At 38.0% G+C, this 20,957-nt stretch overlaps 1 protein-coding gene across 4 annotated transcripts in view; it reads right to left on the reverse strand.

Moving 5' to 3' along the window:
- CATSPERB (cation channel sperm associated auxiliary subunit beta) overlaps positions 1-20,957 on the reverse strand; it is a 106,230-nt gene that overhangs the window by 11,791 nt on the left and 73,482 nt on the right. For 3 of the 4 annotated variants that reach the window (XM_045451894.1, XM_045451897.1, XM_045451895.1), the window contains 5 exons: positions 14,493-14,683; positions 12,183-12,521; positions 7,007-7,146; positions 4,242-4,439; positions 3,291-3,401 (listed from right to left, as the gene is read on the reverse strand). In XM_045451894.1, coding sequence (XP_045307850.1) covers positions 3,291-3,401; positions 4,242-4,439; positions 7,007-7,146; positions 12,183-12,521; positions 14,493-14,683 — 979 coding nt within the window. The remainder of the gene's footprint in view (positions 1-3,290; positions 3,402-4,241; positions 4,440-7,006; positions 7,147-12,182; positions 12,522-14,492; positions 14,684-20,957) is intronic. The other variant, XM_045451896.1, reaches the window with a different exon arrangement.

Raw genomic sequence — 20,957 nt, forward strand, 5'->3', positions numbered from 1 at the left:
CTGCAGTTGGACACTTACCCGACTGAGCCACCCAGGAGCCCCTTCAGATTATTTATTAATACAAATTTTCTTTTCACTATGAACTTTAGAATAAGCCCACCGTGTTCCCTCAAACATACCCTGGTGGGTTTTGATTGTATTTGCACTGAATGCAGTGCAATTACCCTGGAGAGAACTGAGCTTTTAATGGTGAACCTTCCCATCAAGAACATGAGACTTCTCTCAATTTATTAGGTGTTTTTATGTGCTTCACCTAAATCATACAATGTTTTTCACACCTGCCTTACACATAATTTTAGATTAAATTCTACATCTTTTATTGTATGCAGATGAAGTGTGCGTTGTTTTTCATTATTACTTCCAATTAATTAGTACAGATATATAGGAACATTACTGATTTTTCTTTGTGATCTGATATCCATTGGACTACATTAGTGATAATTATTATTCATTTTAATAGTTCACCAGTGGTTTCTTCCATATTTCTAAGTAAGTAATTATATGTGGAAATGGTGAGTTTTGTCTCTTTACAATATTTACACTTTATTTATTCTTTGTTGTGTTGGCTTAGGTTGACCCTAAAGAACAAAATAAAATAGAAGCATTGAAGCATTCATGCTTTAATATTGAATTTTATATGTTTGCTAAGGACTTCTCACCGATTTTATTGCATTGGGTGGTATCACTTCTATTTCTGGTTTACATAAACTTATTCAGAAATGAATGTTACATTGTATCAAATATGTTTTATGGCTTCTGTTGAGATTAGTTTTACTTCAATCCATTTATACAGTATGTTATTTTAATGTTTTCCTACGCTCAAACTTGCTCACACTGGAGAAACTCTACAGTCTCCTGATACACTACGGTGTTAGTGTATTCCTGCATTTGACTTGCTGGTAATATTTTACTTAGGATTTTTCACAAGTCACACTAGACAGATTTAGGGGTGAGTGAATTAAAGATATATGTGTGTCTGCACGTACTATTTTCTTTTTGCATTGTTTTGCATTTCTTTAATTTGAATTAAAGTTATAGAATGCGGACCATATTAAGCCTTTTTGGAATTCCTTAAGACTTTATTACAAAATAAGCCATCATTTTGTATGAATGTTCCACGCAGACTGAACGGAAGGTGTATTCTCTGTTTTACACAGACACACTCACTGCGCTCCATGCCTCCCGGTTCTCCTGACTCATGGAGCTCTTTGCCATGACTGCCCTTGTGACAACACCGCCTCTCCTGGGATGCTCTCTGTCTCTCCCGTACCCTCTTCTACACCCTGCCTTGCTCTTCCTTTGTTGGCTCACCCCTACTCCTCTTTCAGTCTGACTCCCTTGGACTAGATTATATGCCCCTGATCACAGTCATCTTGTGTGTTTTGTGTCTATTTCTACTACTTGGCTGTCTTAAATGTAAGGGTAAGTAAGGATTAACTAGGAGAGGTTTTTTTAATGCAAATTTCAGGACTGCACCCATAGTTTCTGATTCAGTAGCTGCGAGGGACAATTGAGAAAGCTGCGTTGCAGAAATATGCCTAGATAATTCTGCTTCGGGTTATGCACGGCCATACGTACAGAAACAGTATTTAATTTGTACAACTCTTTTGTTTAACTCCTATCCTCCCCCATTACAGGAAAGATCTATAAAGGTATCTGTCTGTCTTGTTTATTGCTGTATCCTCAGAGAACATCTGTGTGTACAGTAGCTGATAGCACTAGAAATGTTGAAATTAACATGTGTCGACTGCATAAAAAGTGCTAAAAAATTCCTGACTTAGCTGCAAATTAGATACAGTTACTATTCAACTCCCAAGAGAATCTTGAAAATCCAAACAAATTAAGGATTTCCACGTAAGTGTAGTAAAATCATATTTTGGTAGTGGAAGCTTGGTTCTAGTGACACAACAGGGTTTATCTTTGGGAAAATAAAGGGGAATCAAAGCAGAACTCAGTATTATAGCTGGTCATTGCCTGGAATGGAGCTTCTTACACCAAAATGCAAGATTCAACCAAAAGTCAACCTCCCCCTGTGTTACGTGTGTAATAATATTTGCACAAATGTGTATTATTAGTTTGTCCAACAGTCTTAAAGCACTCTTTACGTCTGGCACTGTTCTGGGTACTAAAGAGGCAGCAGAGGAGAAGATTTCAAATCAACAGCAACAACCCTGACTTATCCAGCTTATCTTTTTATGAATCATGATAACTAAAACAAATGGGCAAAATCCGTAAAATTATAATAAGTGCAATGAAGAACAATAAGGGAGAGAAGGGGGACAAGGAGTGGGTAACAACGGAAGTGGAGTTTCCAATTCTAAATAGAGTGGTCAAGGCAGGCTTCACAATGATGGTGGCATTGAAGCAAAGACCTGAGGACAGTGACAGAGTGTGCCGTGTGCTCTCTGGCAGAAGAGCATCCCAGACAGGAATTTTTTCAGCTGCAAAGGCCCTGAGTTGGAAATATGTCTGGCATATCTGAAGAACCACGTGGAGGCCAGTGTGGCTAGAGCAGATTAACCCTGGGGGAAATCAGGTCAGACGCAATGCCAAGGCCAAATCATGAAGGACCCGATAGACCGCTGTGAGAATTTGGCTTTTACTCCCAATGACATGGGTGACAAGAGAGAGTTCTGAACAAGAGAAAGAACCATTTTATATCTTTGTGTACGTGTGCGTGCACATACACAGTGCGTGCGGATATGGAATGGATGTGGATGTCCGTTTGTGCACGTCTACAGGCAGGTAGGTGCATTGCCCATCACATACTCTTCCTCGGAACCCATTGGTTTCTCTCTGTTCTTCCCACCGTGTTCAGTCCACACTCCAGAGAGTGTGGTTGTTCTCTAGGAAGAACCTTGGCAGCACTTTAAATGTGCCTGTGTTGGATCAAACAGTCTTCTTTCCTCAAGCACGACCCTTCACTTCACTAAGCTGGACATGAAACGGGCCTGGGGTTCCCTTCCTTTGAGAAAAGATACTCTCACGCCACGTATCCCCTTGGAAATCCAGATGGGAACCAGGGAACAGTCAGGAGAAAGGGGTCCACTTAGACTTCTTGGCTCCAAAACCACCTCTAGAAATAGCAGTGAGAGGAGACGGGGCTAAAGGAGGAGGAAGAGGAAGAGGGCAGGAGTCGTAGTAATAATAACAGTGCTGACATATCAGGGCAGGTAGAACATTGTTTAGAATACGCCTTCTCATTTAATCCCTGCAGGGCCATCTGTAATTTTGCTGAATGATTTCTCGAATTCAAATAAGTACTGGCTTAAATGTGAAAAATTATTTACCTTTGACTTAGGAAATAGATTTCTCGGTATGGGTTTGCTAGGGTCTGCATGGTAAAAATTATCTGTGAGGGGAATGGCAATCCCCATATTAGATGGAGGCCGGTAGTTGACCTGTAAGTGACCAAGCAAAGAAAACAGGTAATTCATTGTTATTTACTAAGTCTTTAACTTAAAAATCTTGCTTTTCCATAAAAACATTCAAAGCAATTTTTTTTTTTTTAATTTTTAGTTCCAGGTATTAGAGTCCATTTCTACTTCCCCTGCACTCCTTACACCTTATTCTTCTGGAATTTCGACAACCTCAACCCATGGTAATAGAACTGTTTGCAACTTGTAAATAAGTGAAAAAAATGTTAGTAGATAAAATAGCTACCATGAAGCAAATGCAATAAAGTTTCAACACTTTATAAAAAGTCTTAGTGATGTCTTTAGTAAATAAACCTTCAAGTTTGGTTATTTGCTTTTTTGTCACAGAGAAAATTAAAAGTAATAGTTAGCAAAGAATAATAATAATAATTATATATATATATATATATATATATATATATATATATATATATATATATATATTAAGGTGTCACAGATACTGACAAGGCACAAATGAAAACTGTAACTACATCACAATGGAACCAGTAAACTATCAGCCCGGGACAGGTCAACATAATGACAAATCACTGTAGATTACAAAATCCCCGAGATTATGCCACCATAATATAGCATAAAGTGATTTTTAAAATGGTGGCACTGAGTTACCGAGAAAAATCATTATTTCAGGAAGTTCTTATGTTTTAGAAATAAATAATAATCATATCCTCAAAATGACAAGAAGTTTGAAAAATGACCGGTGTTTTGAGTATCTTAGGAAAGAAATGTTCAGACACAATGGCCAGCCAATCACACAAAAGTATTATGTCATGGGCACCCTTACGACAATGTGCTTGGGTCTCTTACCGGCAAAGTTTTGATCATATTGAACCCCTGACTGTCTTTGTGAATGCCACTAGTCCAGTCTTCCAGTGGGATAGGTTTACTCGGAATATGATGCATGGATTTGAGATAACTACAGCTGTTTTTCAATGTTGGCACGACTGTTGTGACAAAGCACTCAGTAGATGCTCCCCAGACAACTAACGCCAATGAGGTTGAACCCTGGAAATATCCAAGTAAATGAAGATTACTTAAAGTAACTGTTACAGGCTCAAGTGTGTTCACTCAAAATTTGTATGTTGAAGCCCTAACTCCCAGTGTCTCAGAACGTGGCTGTTATTTAGAGACAGGGCCTTCACAGAGCGGATTAAGTTAAACTGAGATCATCAGGGTGCACCCTAATTTGATATAATGGCTGTCTTTATAACAAGAGGAAATTTGAACACAGACACACGCAGAGGTGAGACAGCGTAAAGACGCGAGGAAAAGACGGCCGTCTACAAGCCAGGGCGTGAGGCCTCAGAAGAAACCAACCCTGCTGACATCTTGATCTGGGAATTCCAGCCCCCACACCCGTGAGAAAATGAATTTCTGTGGTTTAAGACTCCTAGTCTGTGGTATTTTGTTATGACAACCCAAGTAAACTAACACAGTGACCAATGAAAGAATATACAAAGAGAGGGGCGCCTGGGTGGTCAGTCCGTTCAATGTCCGACTGGGGCTCAGGTCATGATCTGTTTGTGAATTTGAGCCTCGCATTGGGATCTGTGCGGACAGCTCAGAGCCTGGAGCCTGTTTCAGATTCTGTGTCTCCATCTCTTTCTCTCTCTGCCCCTCCCTGCTCGTGGTCTCTCCCTCAAAAATAATAAACATTAAAAAAATTTAAGAATATCTGAAAAGAAATGAGTGAAAATAGAAATAGAGAGATATGTTTGACCATAAAGATTGTTTGAGAATAAATCATGACAGAAAACACTTTCTTTTCCAGGAAGAAGTACATTGCAATCTAACAGCTGTGGGCAACACTGGAAATGAGAAAGCTTATGAAATAAACTCCATTATTACACCCTACTCAGACTGATGATGCTTCCCCCCCTTCCCTCATGAACATCTGGAGATTTGCTTGGATGATGTGAATAAAATAACTTCCACTGATATTCATTTTGAAAAGAAGATATACATGTAGCAATTGCTGTAGCTCACAAAGATAGGTTTTTAGTAGGAATTGATGCACAATATGTGTGTTTGAACACATTTTGTTGAATATTCAACAAAATTAGCTATATTCCGTTTGAAATTTTAAAGTCTTTTTGGAATTTTAAAAATCTAGAAATACTAATAACTGTAGTGGTATTGTAGACTGTACCTCTGTCCCCGTACTCTGTACCCATTAAACATGATGTATTTTTAAAAAGTTTTACCAAAATACATTGGACCAGAATCTAAACACGGTTTGTTCTACCATTAAAGAGAATATGGTTAGGGTTGGGAGACATGCAAGTTAAATAAGAGACAAGGAAGCAAACAAAAAAAATCCAAAATGTTGGACATTCTATAACACAACTGATCTGATTTCTACGATTCAATGACAAGGGAAGAAAATGGACTGGTACCTACCTTCAAACAAAAGACACTTCAGAGAAAAATAATCACGTGCTGTGTGAATCTTGTTTGGATCCAAATTCAAACAAAACAATTATAAAAATATTTTTAAGAAAATTGGGGAAATTTGATTATGGACTAGGTTTTATAGGATGCCAAAAAATTGTTTAAAAAGTTTTAGGAAAAACAATGGCATGATAATAGTTATGGGAGAGATAGCCACATATTTTTTATACACGTGTATTGAATCATGTAAGAAGTGAAATGGCATGATGTTTGCTTTCATTCTGAAATATCTCAGACGATAAACCAAAAACCAAAGAGCGGGGGGAAGGGGTGATGATAAAACAAAAGTAGCAATGTCTTGACTACTGTTTGAGTATTAAGTACATGGAAATTCTACTTGTTTCTGCATCCAAAAATCTTCATGATAAAAACAACTTTGAAATATGTAGAAAAATATTTAGTAACTCAAAAGGATTAAACCATATAGTTAAATGGAAGGGGCAAAATGTTCAAAGTGTATGTACAAAGCTCTCCCAGTTTTAGGGAAAAAAAGAAAAGAAAAATACGGTTCGTTTATAGTGACTGAGGATTTTCTACATGCCAGACATTATTTAAAAAAATTTTTTTTAATGTTTATTTCTGAGAGACAGAGAGAGAGAGAGAGACAGGCAGAGAGAGAGAGGGAGACACAGAATCCGAAGCAGGCTCCAGGCTCTGAGCTGTCAGCACAGAGCCCAATGTGGGGCTCAAATTTGTGAACCACGAGGTCATGAACAGAAGTCTGACGCCCAACCGACTGAGCCACCCAGGTGCCCCTAGGCATTGTTTTAGATGTCCTACTTGAATTATCACATTTAATTCTCAAAAAAAACACAAAAAACCCTATGAGGTAGGCATTATCATTACCATCTCCATTTTCTAGATGAGGATACTGAGCCATGGTAAAGTGACCTTCCCAAGTTCACAGACAGTACCAGAAGATCTATACCAGCCAGTCTTCTCCAAAACTCATTCAACCTCTGTTCTGTAATGCTACGATGCCTTTGGTTAATTCCCAAATGTTAAAAGTGCTTAGTCATTCTTGATAGATAGGGTTATGTGTGATTTTCTCTTCTTTCTCTTAGTTTATACTCTAAGTTTTCCATAATTAATAGATTTTTTCTTTGTAACTAAAATCTTACTTGACGTAAAGCTTTGCTAGCTGCAGAAATTTTCATTACGTAACTATCAGTATCATCGAAAGAGCCTTCAGTTTTAACTTCTAACAAATTTGGGTTTCCAACAATGACATTCAGTAGTGGTATTTCAAGTGTTCGAACACCTATGGAAACAAGGCCAAAGTTTAAAATTAGTTAAAATTAAATCACTGGGTGTCAACTATACTAAAATATCTGTATCTACATTTATATCTATCTCTCCAGGTAAAATTCTTCTGGAAATTAATAAAAAAGAAAAAATTAAATCATGAAAAATTTATTTTTTATTTACTTTTTTAAATATTTATTGAGAGAGAGAGAGAGAGAGAGAGAGAGAGAGAGAGGGGGAATGAATCCCAAGCAGGCTTTGCACGGTCAGCGCAGAGCCCCATGTGAGGCTCTAACTCATGAACTGCGAAGTCATGACCTGAGCCGAAGTCAAAAGTTGGACGCTTAACCAACTGAGCAACCCTGCATAATCATGAAAATTTTAAACAATTTCATAATGACTGGCTAATCAGGATTCTAGAACATCTGCAGAGTCCGTTATGAAGGATGCATAATGGCCACAAACATAGTTAGGAATTTATGTAGAGTTAACTTTGATGGTTCTTAGAAAAATTCAACTTTGCAAATATCTTCTCAAAGAAATATTGCTCCCCTCCACTTCTCGTTCTTCAGCCAAGTTCTCAAATGCATGGAAAGGTCACTTGGACAGTACCGGTCACACTGAACTGGATGGCTCAGGGAAGAAACTGAAGGATACATGCTCAGTTAAAAGAGCTGTCGGCCACTGTTGCCAAGACAAAACTAGGCAGTTAACGCGGCACATCGTCAGGCCAGTCTCTGCCTTGCAATCACTCCATACTGAGAAATTTAATAGAAAAAGAGATTTGGCAGAGCAAGTAGTCTAACTTCCATCCTTACTAATCAGAAAGGGATGAGAAGTAGGAAATGATTAGCCTGAAGTTTCATCTGCAACAGTTTCCCTTAAACCAAAGCGATCTGGCCAGTGCTTCCTAAACTATCATCGGGTATTCTGTTAACACGCAGATTCTGATTTAGCGGGGTCTGTGGAGGGCACTGAAGCTCCACACCCCTCTCAGCTTTATTGACGTATAACTGACAAAGAAAACTGTATATATTTAAAGCGTATAATATGATGATTTCATGTATATATATGTGTGTGTGTGTATACATATACATAGACACTGTCAAATGATCATCACAATAAGTTAATTACACACCCACCACCTCACAGTTACTTTGTGTGTGTGGTGAGAACATATGAGATCCACTCTTAGAAAATTTCAAGGATATAATGCAGTACTATTAACTATAGTCACCATGTCATATATTACATCCCCAGAACTTACTCACTTTACGATGACTCACTTTACAATGAGAAGTATCTACTGACATCTGTCCATTTCTTTTTACTCCTGAACCCCTGGCAACCAGCATTCTACTCTCAATTTCTGTGAGTTAGACTTTTTAAAAATTAGACTCCACACCTGAGTGAGATAACACAGCACTTGTCTATCCCTATGTGGCTGATTTCACTTAGCATATCATCCATATTCATCACACACACACACACACACACACACACACACATCATGTTTTCTTTATCCATTCATCCATCAACCGACACTCAGGTTGTTTCCGTAGCTTGGCTATTGTCATGCCACAATGAATATGGGACTGCAGATATCTCTTTGGGATACTGATTACATCTCCTTCAGATAGACACCCAGTAGTGCGATTGCTGGATCATATCATAGTTCTATTTCTAATTTTTTAGGGACTCCCATACTGTTTTCCATAGTGTCTGTTCCAGTTTACATTCCCACCAACAGTGCATGAGGGTTCCCTTTTCTCCGTATCTTCAGCAGTCCTTGCTAGCTCTTGGCGTTATGATAGTAGTCATTCTAACAGGTGTGAGGGGATACCTCACTGTGGTCTTGATTTGCATTTTCCTAATGATTTGTGATGGTGAGCACCTTTTCACGTTATCTGTTGGTCATTCATATGTCTTCCTTGAAAAATGTCTATTCAGGTTCTTTGCCTATTTTTTAATTGCATTATTTGTAGGGTTTTATTTGTCTTTGCTATTGAGTTGTATGAGTTCCTTATGTATTGTAAGTATTACCCAACCCCTCATTGCACATATGGTTTGCAAATATTTTCACCCACTCTGTAGGTTGTCTTTTCATTTTGCTTATGGTTTCTTTTGCTGTGCAGAAGCTTTTCAGTTTGATGTAGTCCCACTTGTTTACTGCTGTTTTTGCTGCCCTTGAATTTTGTGTCATATCCAAGTCATTGCCAAGACCAATGTCAAGGATTTTTCACCCTATCTTTTCTTCTGGAGTTTTATGGCTTCAGATCTTAACATTTAAGTCTTCATTCCATTTCATTAATTTTTGTGAGGGGTATAAGATAGGGGTCCAGTTTCATTCTTTTGGATATGATGATCCAGTTTTCCCAATACTGGATCTATCAGAGGATAGATCCCACTGTGTGTTCTTGCCCCTCTTGTCAAAGATTAGTTAACCATATATGTATGGATTTATTTCTGGGCTTTCTATTCTTCTCCATTGGCCTATGTGTCTGCTTTTATGCCAGGACCATATGTTTTGATTAATATAGTGTTGTAATGTAGTTTGAAATCACGGAGTGTGATGCCTCCAGCTTTGTTCTTTCTTTTTTTAAAAAATTGTTTGTTATTTATTTTGAGAGAGAGCAAGGGAAGGGCAGAGAAAGAGAGAGACAGAGAGAGAGTCCCAAGCATGCTCCACGCTGTCAGTAAAGAGCCCGATATGGGACTTGAACCCATAAACTGTGAGATCATGACCTGAGCCGAAAGAGTCAGACACTTAACCGAGTCACCCAGGTGCCCCCTAGCTTTGTTCTCTCCAAAGACTGCTTTACTATTCAGGGACTTTAATGTGATGTATGACATTAACAGAATGAAGGGTAAAATCATTGATCATCTCAATAAATGCAGAAAGAGCATTTGACAAAATAGGGGTTTTCACAGAAATAGAACAAAAACCCCTAAAATTTGTGTGGAACCACAAAAGACTCTGTACTTCGTACAAGTACCCAGATGCTGCTGATGTGGCTCGTCAAGACACCCACACTTTGTATAGCATGCACTAGGCTTTTCTTCACAAAGAGGCAATTGAGTTGATTTGCTGATTACTATTGGCTTCCATCAAACTGAACAAGTAAAACTATATAATTCAACAACAAATTTGGTATATTTTAAAGCTGCAATAATTAGAATGCTGTAGGATTTGTGCCCGAATACAAAGAGATAACAAAGGAACAGAGTTTTAAATATCCAGAATGGTCCAAGTGATAGGTAAATTGTTTACAAGATAAAGTTGTATTTGAAATCAGTTAAGAAAGGACACACTGTTCAAGAAGTGATGTTCGAACAACTAGCTAACCGCCTACGATACACCAAAGCAAAATCTAGATCAATTAAAGACTTGGAAAGTTAAAACTATAAAATTAAAACTCTAAAATTACTTGAAGTAAATATGGACAATGAGTCATATAATCAATGAGAGGATTCTAAGGGTTTCAAGAGGAAGCTTTCCACAAAATTTAAGTCCACAATATTGATTGAAACAGAAATAGATGTCCTCCATTTTTTTCGAAGGCTGTAATTTTCATTTGTATAAATTGTATTTGGTTCTGCTTTTCAAAATGAGGCCTTTTAAAAGTAGCATTTTGTCCTTTCATCATGGTTCAGGTCTTCTTTTGTCTCTTCGAGAGTTTTACATGTACTTGTTTTATTGTGTCTTTCTGATTTTTCTATTATCTCAACTTCTTAGAGACTAAATATCAAGTTCTTGGAGAGAGCCTGCAGACTTTTACATTTAGGTCATTTTCTTACATGTTTTAAAATTCTTGTCCTTGGGACGCCTGGGTGGGTTAAGTGGTTCAGGTCATGATCTCACGGTTGTGGGATCGAGTCCTGCTTGGAATTCTTTCTCTCCTCCTCTCTCTGCCCCTCTCCTGCACATTCTCTCTCCCTCTCAAAATAAATAATAAGATAAACATTAAGAAAATAAAACAAGATTCTTTTCCTCAATTCACGTTCAATGGATATTGATTTTTCCATGGAAGTCTATGTTCCCTGGGTCATGAAAGTATTCCTACGAAGCTTGCCTATGCTGGAGCCCAGGTCTTATAATTATTTCTCAGCTTGGGATTCCTGCAACTGGTGTGTAGTCTCTGGGGATTATACAGTCTTGGAGTTTGGGGTTTTTAAGGAGTTGGGGTTTTTACAGGAGATCCTTTTTTTCCACTTTGAGTCTTGTGGAGACGATAACCTCCCGAGCTCCCTCTTTGGTTTGTTGGTAAAGTTTTCACAATCCCCTCTTCATGATTTAAGCTCTTAGCTTTACTTAATCGTCTTGGTTCCAACCTCCTACCACAAAGCATATTCTGCTAATGCTTGGGCATTAAAATCCATCCCTCTGTCTATATGGCCTATATCTGAGTCTCACATCCTTCAGGGACCACAAAGTAGCTAATTTATTTGGCTTTGAGTTCCCTCTTCATTTCTGGCGACAAGATTTTTTTCTCTTTTGCTCCCTTCCTTCCATCTTTCCTCCTCTCCTTCTAGCTCAGCTTTTTACTAAAATTTTTATTTTATTTTTCTAGTATGCCATTTCTCCATCATCTTTAGGAAATTTAATATTACTTTCATAATAAGTAAATGTCATGGAAAAATAGGGAAAAGTATAGAATTCTATTTTAAAAGGCTTTTTGGGGGCTTAAAATAAATACTTGAAATAATTACAACAACACCAAAGTAACTAAAAGATTTTCTTTTCAGGACAGCAAAAATCTAAACTAAAATCCTGTGTAAATTTGGGCTGGTAACTTAACTCACTTTCCTCATTTGTAAGTGAGAATTAAAATCTAGCCTTTTAGAGTTGTTGTAAGTAGTAAAAATACACAAAAATAATTTAGTACAGAGCCTCGCACACAGTAAGCATTCAGTCATTAGCAGCTCATACTGTGATTAGCAGAATGCCAGTTACTACATAAGCCAAAGATAAAGGAAATAATATCAAAGAGTATATATTCCAGAAAAACAACAACATCTCCTTTTGATGTTTCCCAATACAAATAAGCTTACCTTTTGTATTAGGTATGACCTTAACTTTTAAAGTATGAGACTTCCCCAGATCAATGTATTTCAGGACATTGAGGGATAGGGAATCATCATGTTGTTGAAACCAGTAATTACATGGTTTTGCATATATTTTCCACATTCGTCCATTCCTGTGCCCAAAGTTGTATAAGAACCAGGAGTCTTTGGGGACGGTCATATTGTTGAGTACTTCTGCAGGCATGGTAGCAATAGCCAAGGCATTCTTATCATCTAAAATGCTTATGATCATGAAGCTGCTGTAACCAGGAATCACCACGGTCTTCTCCACATCCAGATCTTGAAATGAAGAAATGGTACCTGAGGCTAAAACAGGAATCATTTATTATAAAATAAAATAGCAAATGTTCTCCAAGCACACTGGTGGACGTAACTGATGAAAACACAATTTGAGTTTTTAAACTATGGTCTTAACCAGAGAACACGCTGGCCAGATTTTGAGGTCAGAATTCAAATTATTTTGTAGAAAGTATATCACAAATATGTCAAGCACAAACCTATACTTTAACTTTATTATGAAACTAGTTCTATGAAATCCTTATCAGAAAAAAAAATACCCACATAGGGCTAAGTAATGACAAAAAAGCTGATTACTATAGAAATGCCAAGAACCTTAATAATTTAGAATCTTCACAAGAGAAGGATAACATAGCCAGTGATTCCCCAGTACCTAAAGGTGTGCCTATTACATAGAAGGTGCTCAACAAATATTTGCTGAGTAGATGAGTAATTGTTCAGAAAAAGCATGAAGATTTAAAAGAAACTAGACTTTAGGGAAGGACCGTGAGGAACACCACCATATAAGGAATGGAAAGGGAGAAAGATTTCACCAAGCAGATAAAGAAGAAATCAGTGGAGAAAATCCATCAGAGAGGATGTGCAGGGAGCCAAAAGAAGGCTGTTTCAAGGAAGGGGAGTCATCACAATCAAATGTCTTTGATAGGTCATGAAACATACCACCACCACCAATATTCTCCTCATTCTGAAAAAATAAAGCGGTCAGAAGAGACCCTCATAGCTCTCTTTATCATGTACACATGCTCTAATTTCTCCCACTTAAAACAAACCAACAAAAATCCTTTCCCAGCTTTCTTTCAACTGCCACATAATCTCTCTCCTCCCCTTATAAAAAATTCCTCGAGACAGTTGCCTGCATTCACTGTCTTCAATTCCTCTCCTTTCCTAATGTTTAGAATCTAATCCAACCAGACTTTCATCTATACTACTCCACCCAACAAAAGCTTTTGTCAGTAACTTTCATACAGATCTGCTGGTCAGTTTTCCTTCCTCTTCTGACCTGACCTCCTTCTTGAAAGACCTTCCTCACCTGGCTTCTGAGAGACAGTTTCTCTTAGTTCTTCTTTGAGCAGACCATCCAGTCTCCTTTCCTGACTTGTCGGAATGTTAGGGATTGCATCTTAGGCCTTTTCTTTCCGTATTTACACTCATCTTGCGGGCGACGTCATCTGGTCGCATAGCATCAACTATCATACATGTACTGATGGCTCAAATTTCTCTCTCCAGTCCAGATGCCTTTCCTGAACTCCACACATTTGTCTTCCTAAATGTGAACCTCATTTCCCCACTTGGATGAGTAACAGGCATCTTCAATTTAATATAATCTCTCACCTGATTACTTCAACTTCGAAACTGATTTCTCTTGTCCTTTCCTTCTTAACCTCTCTCCATCACCTACGCAGTATATTCTCAACACAGGAACGAAAGTGAACATGTTAAAATCTAAGTCCAGTCGTGTTACTTTCTGCATGAAACCCTCCAATGGCTCCCCCATTTACTCACAATAAAATCCAAATCCTTACAGTAAACTATACTAACTTTGGCTTTGTATCTATCACGTATAATCCTTTGAAAAGAATTACCCTACATAACAGTGATTTAAAATTATTTTAGTATGTAGGGCAAAATCTACACGAACAATTTTTTTTTTTGGATTTCCGTTTTTTTGTTTTTGTTTTGTTTTGTTTGGTTTTTTTTACTTCTCCTGAATACCGCTTATGATGAAATCAATAACATTGCAGGCATAAAAGACAGGCACTAGTATCGGTGAAATATTAATGAAGTTATAGTTAGGGTTTGTTATATTAGAAACCAAAACTTCCTCCAGGAACCTGAGTATGTAGACTTCGGCAGATTGTCAACGGGACAAAATTTTGAAATATACTGTTTTATAAGTAAGCATGAACAATCCTCCTAAAAAGATAATTCTTCATCTTTTTTTTTTAAGCTATCAGAGATGTGCTATATTATTACACTTACTTTGCGGTTGAAGAGTAAGTTTATAGGTGACATCGCCAGTTTGAGTAATGGAAAGGGAACTAGACAAACAAGAGCTCTCGTTCGCTTCTTCTATTCCAAAAGGGTCTATCACTTCCACGATAATAGAGGACAAAAATCCTTCAGTACGGTTATGTTGTAGTATCTCTCTTATATAAGCTGTTCCAGTTTTCCTAAAGACCAAAGCAACAAATATCAAACCCATCTGGATAAAACAGTGGTTTAAATGAGCAAGTGTGTGAAAATATGATTTAGAAATATATCAAAAATGGCTAACAAATGAGTATTTGATTATCATTTATTCAACCTCACTAGCAATCAATGAAATCTCAACCACTGCAACTAGATACAGTTTTTCACCCATCAGAGATTAGCAAATATTTTTATTATTTATTTATTTATTTATTTATTTAATGTTTATTTATTATTGAGAGACAGAGAGACACAGAGCATGGGCGGGGGAGGGGCAGAGACAGGAGAAGACATAGAATCCGAAGCAGGCTCCAGGCTCCCAGCTGTCAGCACAGAGCCCCGCGCGAGCCTCGAACTCACAAACCGGGAGATCATGACCTGAGCTAAAGTCGGAGGCTTAACTGTCTGAGCCACCCAGGCGCCCCAGCAAAGATTTTTAAATGACAGGGTTCAGGAGTGGCAAGAATTGAGTGGAGATAGGCACTCATCCACTACTGATGGTTTGTAAATTGGTACAAGCTTCCCAGAAAGCAGACTGACATTGTGCATGAAGGGCTCTATCATTATTTCCCCTCTATGATTCCATAAGTCTACTGACAGGGCTCTATCCTAAGGCAATAACTTGAAACACAGAAAAAGAAAAAAAAACTTTCCACACAAAGATGTTCATCATGGCATTATGATGAAAGTTAGAAATAAGAAATACCGACAATCAGAGAATTAAGTAAATGATAATACATGATCTAGTTAGAATAGATGTAACTATTAAAATCGTATTTAGAAAGTGTTTTTCCTTATATGAGGGAAGTGGTCATGTTCTAATGTCTAAACGAAAGAAGTAATGTGATCCGTGAGCGTGGAATGTTTTTCCATTTCTTTGTGTCCTCGATTTCTTTCATAAGTGTTTTAAAGTTTTCAGAGTATAGATCTTTTACTTCTTTGGTCAGGTTTATTCCTTGGTATCTTACTGCTTTTGGTGCAATTATAAATGGGATTGATTCCGTGATTTCTCTTTCCGCTGCTTCATTATTGGTGCATAGAAATGCAACAGGTTTCTGTACGCTGATTTTTATATCCTACGACTTGGTTGAATTCATGTATCATTCTAGCAATTTTTTTGGTGTAGTCTTTCAGATCAGAAGAACAAATATTGTTAAAATGTCTATACAACCAAAGCAGTCTACACATTCAGTGCAACCTCTATCAAAATAACACCAGCATTTTTTCAGAGATAGAACAATCCTAAAATTTGTATGGAACCACAAAAGACTCCAAATAGACAAACTAATGTTGAAAAAAAAAAAGCAAAGGGAGAGTCATCACAATTCCAAACGTCAAGCTGTATTACAAAGCTGTAATCATCAAGAGTATGGTACTGGCACAAAAACAGATACATAGATCAGTGGAACAGAGTAGAGGACCGAGAAGTGGACCCACAACTGTATGGTCAACTCATCTCTGACAAAACAGGAAAGAATATCCAGTGGAAAAAAGACAGTCTCTTCAACAAATGGTGTTGGGAAAACAGGACAGCGACATGCAGAAGAATGAAACTGTATCACTTTGGTACACCATATACAACATAAATTCAAAATGGCTGAAAGACCTAAATGTAAGACAGGAAACCATCAAAATCCTACAGAAGAACACAGGCAGCAACTTCTTTGACCTCAGCCACAGCAACTTCTTACTATACACATCTCTGGAGGCAAGGGAAACAGAAACAAAAATGAACTACTGGGACTTCATGAAGATAAAAACCATGTGCACAGAGAAGGCAACAATCAACAAAAGTAAAAGGCAGACTACGGTATGGGAGAAAGTATTTGCAAATGACATATTGGATAAAGGGCTAGTATCCAAAATCTATAACGAACTTACCAAACTCAACACCCCCCCACCCTACCCCCAAATCCAGTTAAGAAATGTGCAGAAGACATGAATAGACACTTTTCCAAAGAAGATATCCAGGTGGCTAACACACACATGAAAAAAATGCTCAACATCACTCATTACCAGGGAAATACAAATCAAAACCACAATGAGATACCACCTCACACCAGGCGGAGTGGTTAAAATTAACAACTCAGGAAACAACAGATGTTGGCAAGGATGTGGAGAAAGGGGAACACTCTTGCACTGTTGATGGGAATGTAAACTGGTACAGCCACTCTGGAAAACAGTTTAGAGGTTCCTCAGAAAGTTAGAGATAGAACTACTCTATGACCCAGCAATTACACTACTAGGTATTTATCTAAAGGATACAAAAATACTGATGCAAAGGGGTACAGACACCCCAGTGTTTATAGCAGCATTATCAACAATAGCCAAATGATGGAAAGAGCCCAAATGTCCAACAAGCTGATGAATGGATAAAGAAGATACGATACAGATATAGATGTAGATACAGACACATAGATATAGATATATGGATACATATACAGTGAACTATTAGTCATCAAAAAGAATAAAATCTTGCCATTTGCAATGGCATGGAACTAGAGTGTATTATGCTAAATGAAACAAGTTCATCAGAGTGATTTCACTCGTACGTGGAACTTAAGAAAGAAAACAGATGAACATATGGGAAGGGAAGGAAAAATAAAATAAGATAAAAACAGAGAGGGAGGAAAACCATAAGACTCTCTTAACAGTAGAGACCCAACTGACGGTTGATGGAGGGAGGTGGGTGGGGAGATGGGCTAGATGGGTGATGGGCATTAAGGAGCACACTTGTTGTGATGAGCACTGGGTGTTGTATGTAAGCGATGAATCACTAAATTCTATTCCTGAAAACAATACTACACTGGATGTTAACTAACTTGAATTTAAATAAAATCTTGGAAGAAAAGAAACAAAGAATAAATGAAAGAAGCAAGGTGAAAAATGGTAAGCAAAAAATTAAAAATGCATATTTAAAAGGATTAATTGCTAACTCATCAAAATGTTTACAGTTGTGATCCTAATTTGCTTCTTCATGTTTATCTGACTCCTAAGAAATTTGCAAGGAGCAAGTACTTTACAGTCAAGGAAAAAATCCATTTAAAAAATGTTAACTTGAAACATCCACATGCAAAAGAAAAAAAAATCTAGACACAGACTTTACACTCTTCGCAAAAATTAACTTGAAATGGATCACAGACTTAAATATAAAATGCAAAACCATAGAACTCATACAAGATTAACATAGGAGAAAAATCTACATGACCTTGGGTATGGGGATGACTTTTTAGATATAACACTGAAATTATGATCCATGAAAGAAAACACTGATAAGCCATACTTTATTAAAATTAAAAACATCTGTTCTGTGAAAGACACTGTCAAGAGAATTAGAAGACAAACCACAGACCGGGGGAAAATATTGCAGAAGACACACCTGATAAAGGACTGTTATCCAAAATGAACTGTAGAGAAGGAAAAAAGCCTTTTTTTCTTTTTTTTTTTTTTCCTCTACCTCCCTAAATTCTGAACCTGAGGGCCTGGAAATTAAACTGACAAAAGACAGATTACAAGAAGAAAACAAATAGAGTTTATTTTTCTAATGTTTATTTATCTATCTATTTATTTATTTATTTAGAGAGGGATAGGAAGCAAGTGGGGGAGGGGCAGAGAGAGAGAGAGAGAGAGAGAGAGAGAGAGAGAGAGAGAATCCCAAGCAGGCTCTGCACTGTGAGCACGGACCCCGCCAAGGGGCTTCACAAACTGTGAGAACATGACCTGAGCTGAAACAAGAGTTGGATGCTTAACCAACTGAGCTACCTGGGCATCCAACAAATAGAGTTTATTAACCTGTGTGTCATGTTTATACACTAGAGAAACTTCAGTGATGAGGAACTCAAAGGGGTGGTTAGAACCTGAGGCTTACAAAGCATTTTAACAAAGAACAGTAAATTCTCTGAAAAGTGACAAGGCAAAGGAAAAGGGGTTTAGGCTTTCAGGAGTGCCAAACTGGAAAAGTAAATATGCCTGTGAGGGAAACTAAGGAAAGAGAAGTCTTGTTTAGTAAGATTGGTTATGTAGATTCCACTCTGGCCTCTGGGCTTAAAAGAGTCTCTGGAGATTAGGAATCATCTTGCCTTTCCTGGTGGGGAGGGAGAGGGCAGAGATTTTTTTTTTTTTTTCTTTGTGTGTTTGTGCACACACGCACGAGCTTAATTGCTTCACTGTTTTTCTTTGTTCTTTTTTCTTTTTGTAAGATGAGAATTCAGGAAAATGATAAAAATCTATGCTCTTCGTTAGAAGACCAGAGGAGAAATAAAAGCTCTTTCATTTATCAGTTGTGTGATGCCTTGAAATGCCTATCCCTACGACTCACAGTGTCCTTACGTGCATTTTATTAAAGGGGCAACTTGGGTTTTAAGTCAGAGATTTTTTTTTTTTCCTGTATCTGCTTCTTCTCAATTGTCTTCAGCTGAAAACAATCCTCATGCCAAACTGGAATATTTTGGGGTGGCATATTCTGATCCCCTACAATATAAAGAATTCTTAAAACTCAGTAATAAAAAAATCAACCCAATTTAAAAATGGGCAAATGACCTGAACAGACACCTCACCAAAGAAGATATACAGATGGCAGATAAGCATATGAAAAGATGCTCCACATCATACATCATCAGGAAGTCCAAATTAAAACAATGATGAGATACCACCACACCTATTAGAATGGCCAATATACAAAACAGTGACAACACTGAATGCCTGCAACAACATGGAGCAACAGGAACTCTCATTCATTTCTCGGGGCAATGCCGAATGGTACTGACACTTTGGAAGACAGTTTGGCAGCTACTTATAAAACTAAACATATTCTTACCACGTGATCCAGCAATCACATTTCTTCTTGGTACTGATCCAAGTGAGTTGAAAACTTAAGCTCACACAAAAATCTAAACAAGGATGTTTATAAGAGCTTTTGTTCATAATTGCCAAAAACTTAGAAGCAACCAAGATGTCCTTCCGCAGGTGAGTGGATAAATAAACTGTGGTGCATCCAGACAATGGGATATTATTCACCACTAGGAAGAAATGAGCTCTCAAGGCATGGAGAGACACAAAGGAAAGTTAAATGCCTTTTACTAAGTGAAAGAAACCAACCAGAAAAGGCTGTATATTTTATGATTCCAACATACTGTAATGACTCCAACTGTATGACATTCTGGGAAAGACGAGACTATGAAGACAGAGAAGAGACCAGTGATTGCTAGGGGTTATCTGGGAGTGAGGGATGAATAGGCAGAGCCCAGGGGATTTTTAAGGCAGTGAAACTCCTCTGTATGGTACTATAAGGTGGGTCCATGTCATACATTTGTCAAAACCCACAGAATATAGAACACTGAGACTGAACCATAATATAAACTATGGACTTTGGGTGATGATGGTATGTCAATGTAGGTAATAAGTGTACCACCATAGTGCAAGACATTGACAGTGGGGAAGATTGTGTATGTGGGTATGGAGGGTGGATGTATGAGAACTCTGTACTTCCTGTTCAGTTTTCCTATGGACCCAAAACTTCTCTAAAGAGTAAAGTTTCTTAGGGGCTCCCATGTGGCTCAGTCGGTTGAGCTTCTGACTTCGGCTCAGGTCATGATCTCACGGTCTGTAAGCTCGAGCCCCGCGTTGGACTCTGTGCTGACAGCTCAGGGCCTGGATCCTGCTTCAGATTCTGTGTCTCCCTCTCTCTCTGCCCCATCCCCGCTCATGCTCTGTCTCTCTCTGTCTTGAAAATAAATAAAACATTTAAAAAATTTAAAAAAAGAGTGAAGTTTCTTAATGAGAAAAAATGACCCTCGTTGCCTCTGAAGTCAATGACCAATGGCCAGGCAGACACCTTGACTACCAAAGCTGTCTCTCCCCTTCTCCACTCGAGTCTCTTTTACTCAAGTGTCTAGGGTTTGCTGTTGGGGGTAATTAAGCTCTACCGTTCTGGGAGAGGTAAGAAATCAGTGGGTTGTTTTTTTTGTTTTTTGTTTTTTGACAGACAGAGAGAGAGAGAAAGGGAGGGAGGGAGTATGTGAGCAGGGGAGAGGGGCAGAGTTAGACAGAGAGAGAATCTTAAGCAGGCTCCATACTCAGAGCAGAACCCAATGTGGGGCTCAATCCCACAAACCTGTGAGATCATGACCTGAGCTGAAATCAAGAGTCAGACACACAATCAACTGAGTCACCCAGGCGCCCCTAGTTATAAGATTTCTGATTTTGCTTTAGAGGAAGAAAGATCAATCCAACAAGAAAACAAAGGAAATAAAGCAC

This window comes from Leopardus geoffroyi, chromosome B3 (genome assembly GCF_018350155.1).
Source record: "Leopardus geoffroyi isolate Oge1 chromosome B3, O.geoffroyi_Oge1_pat1.0, whole genome shotgun sequence".
Taxonomy (NCBI): Eukaryota; Metazoa; Chordata; class Mammalia; order Carnivora; family Felidae; genus Leopardus; species Leopardus geoffroyi.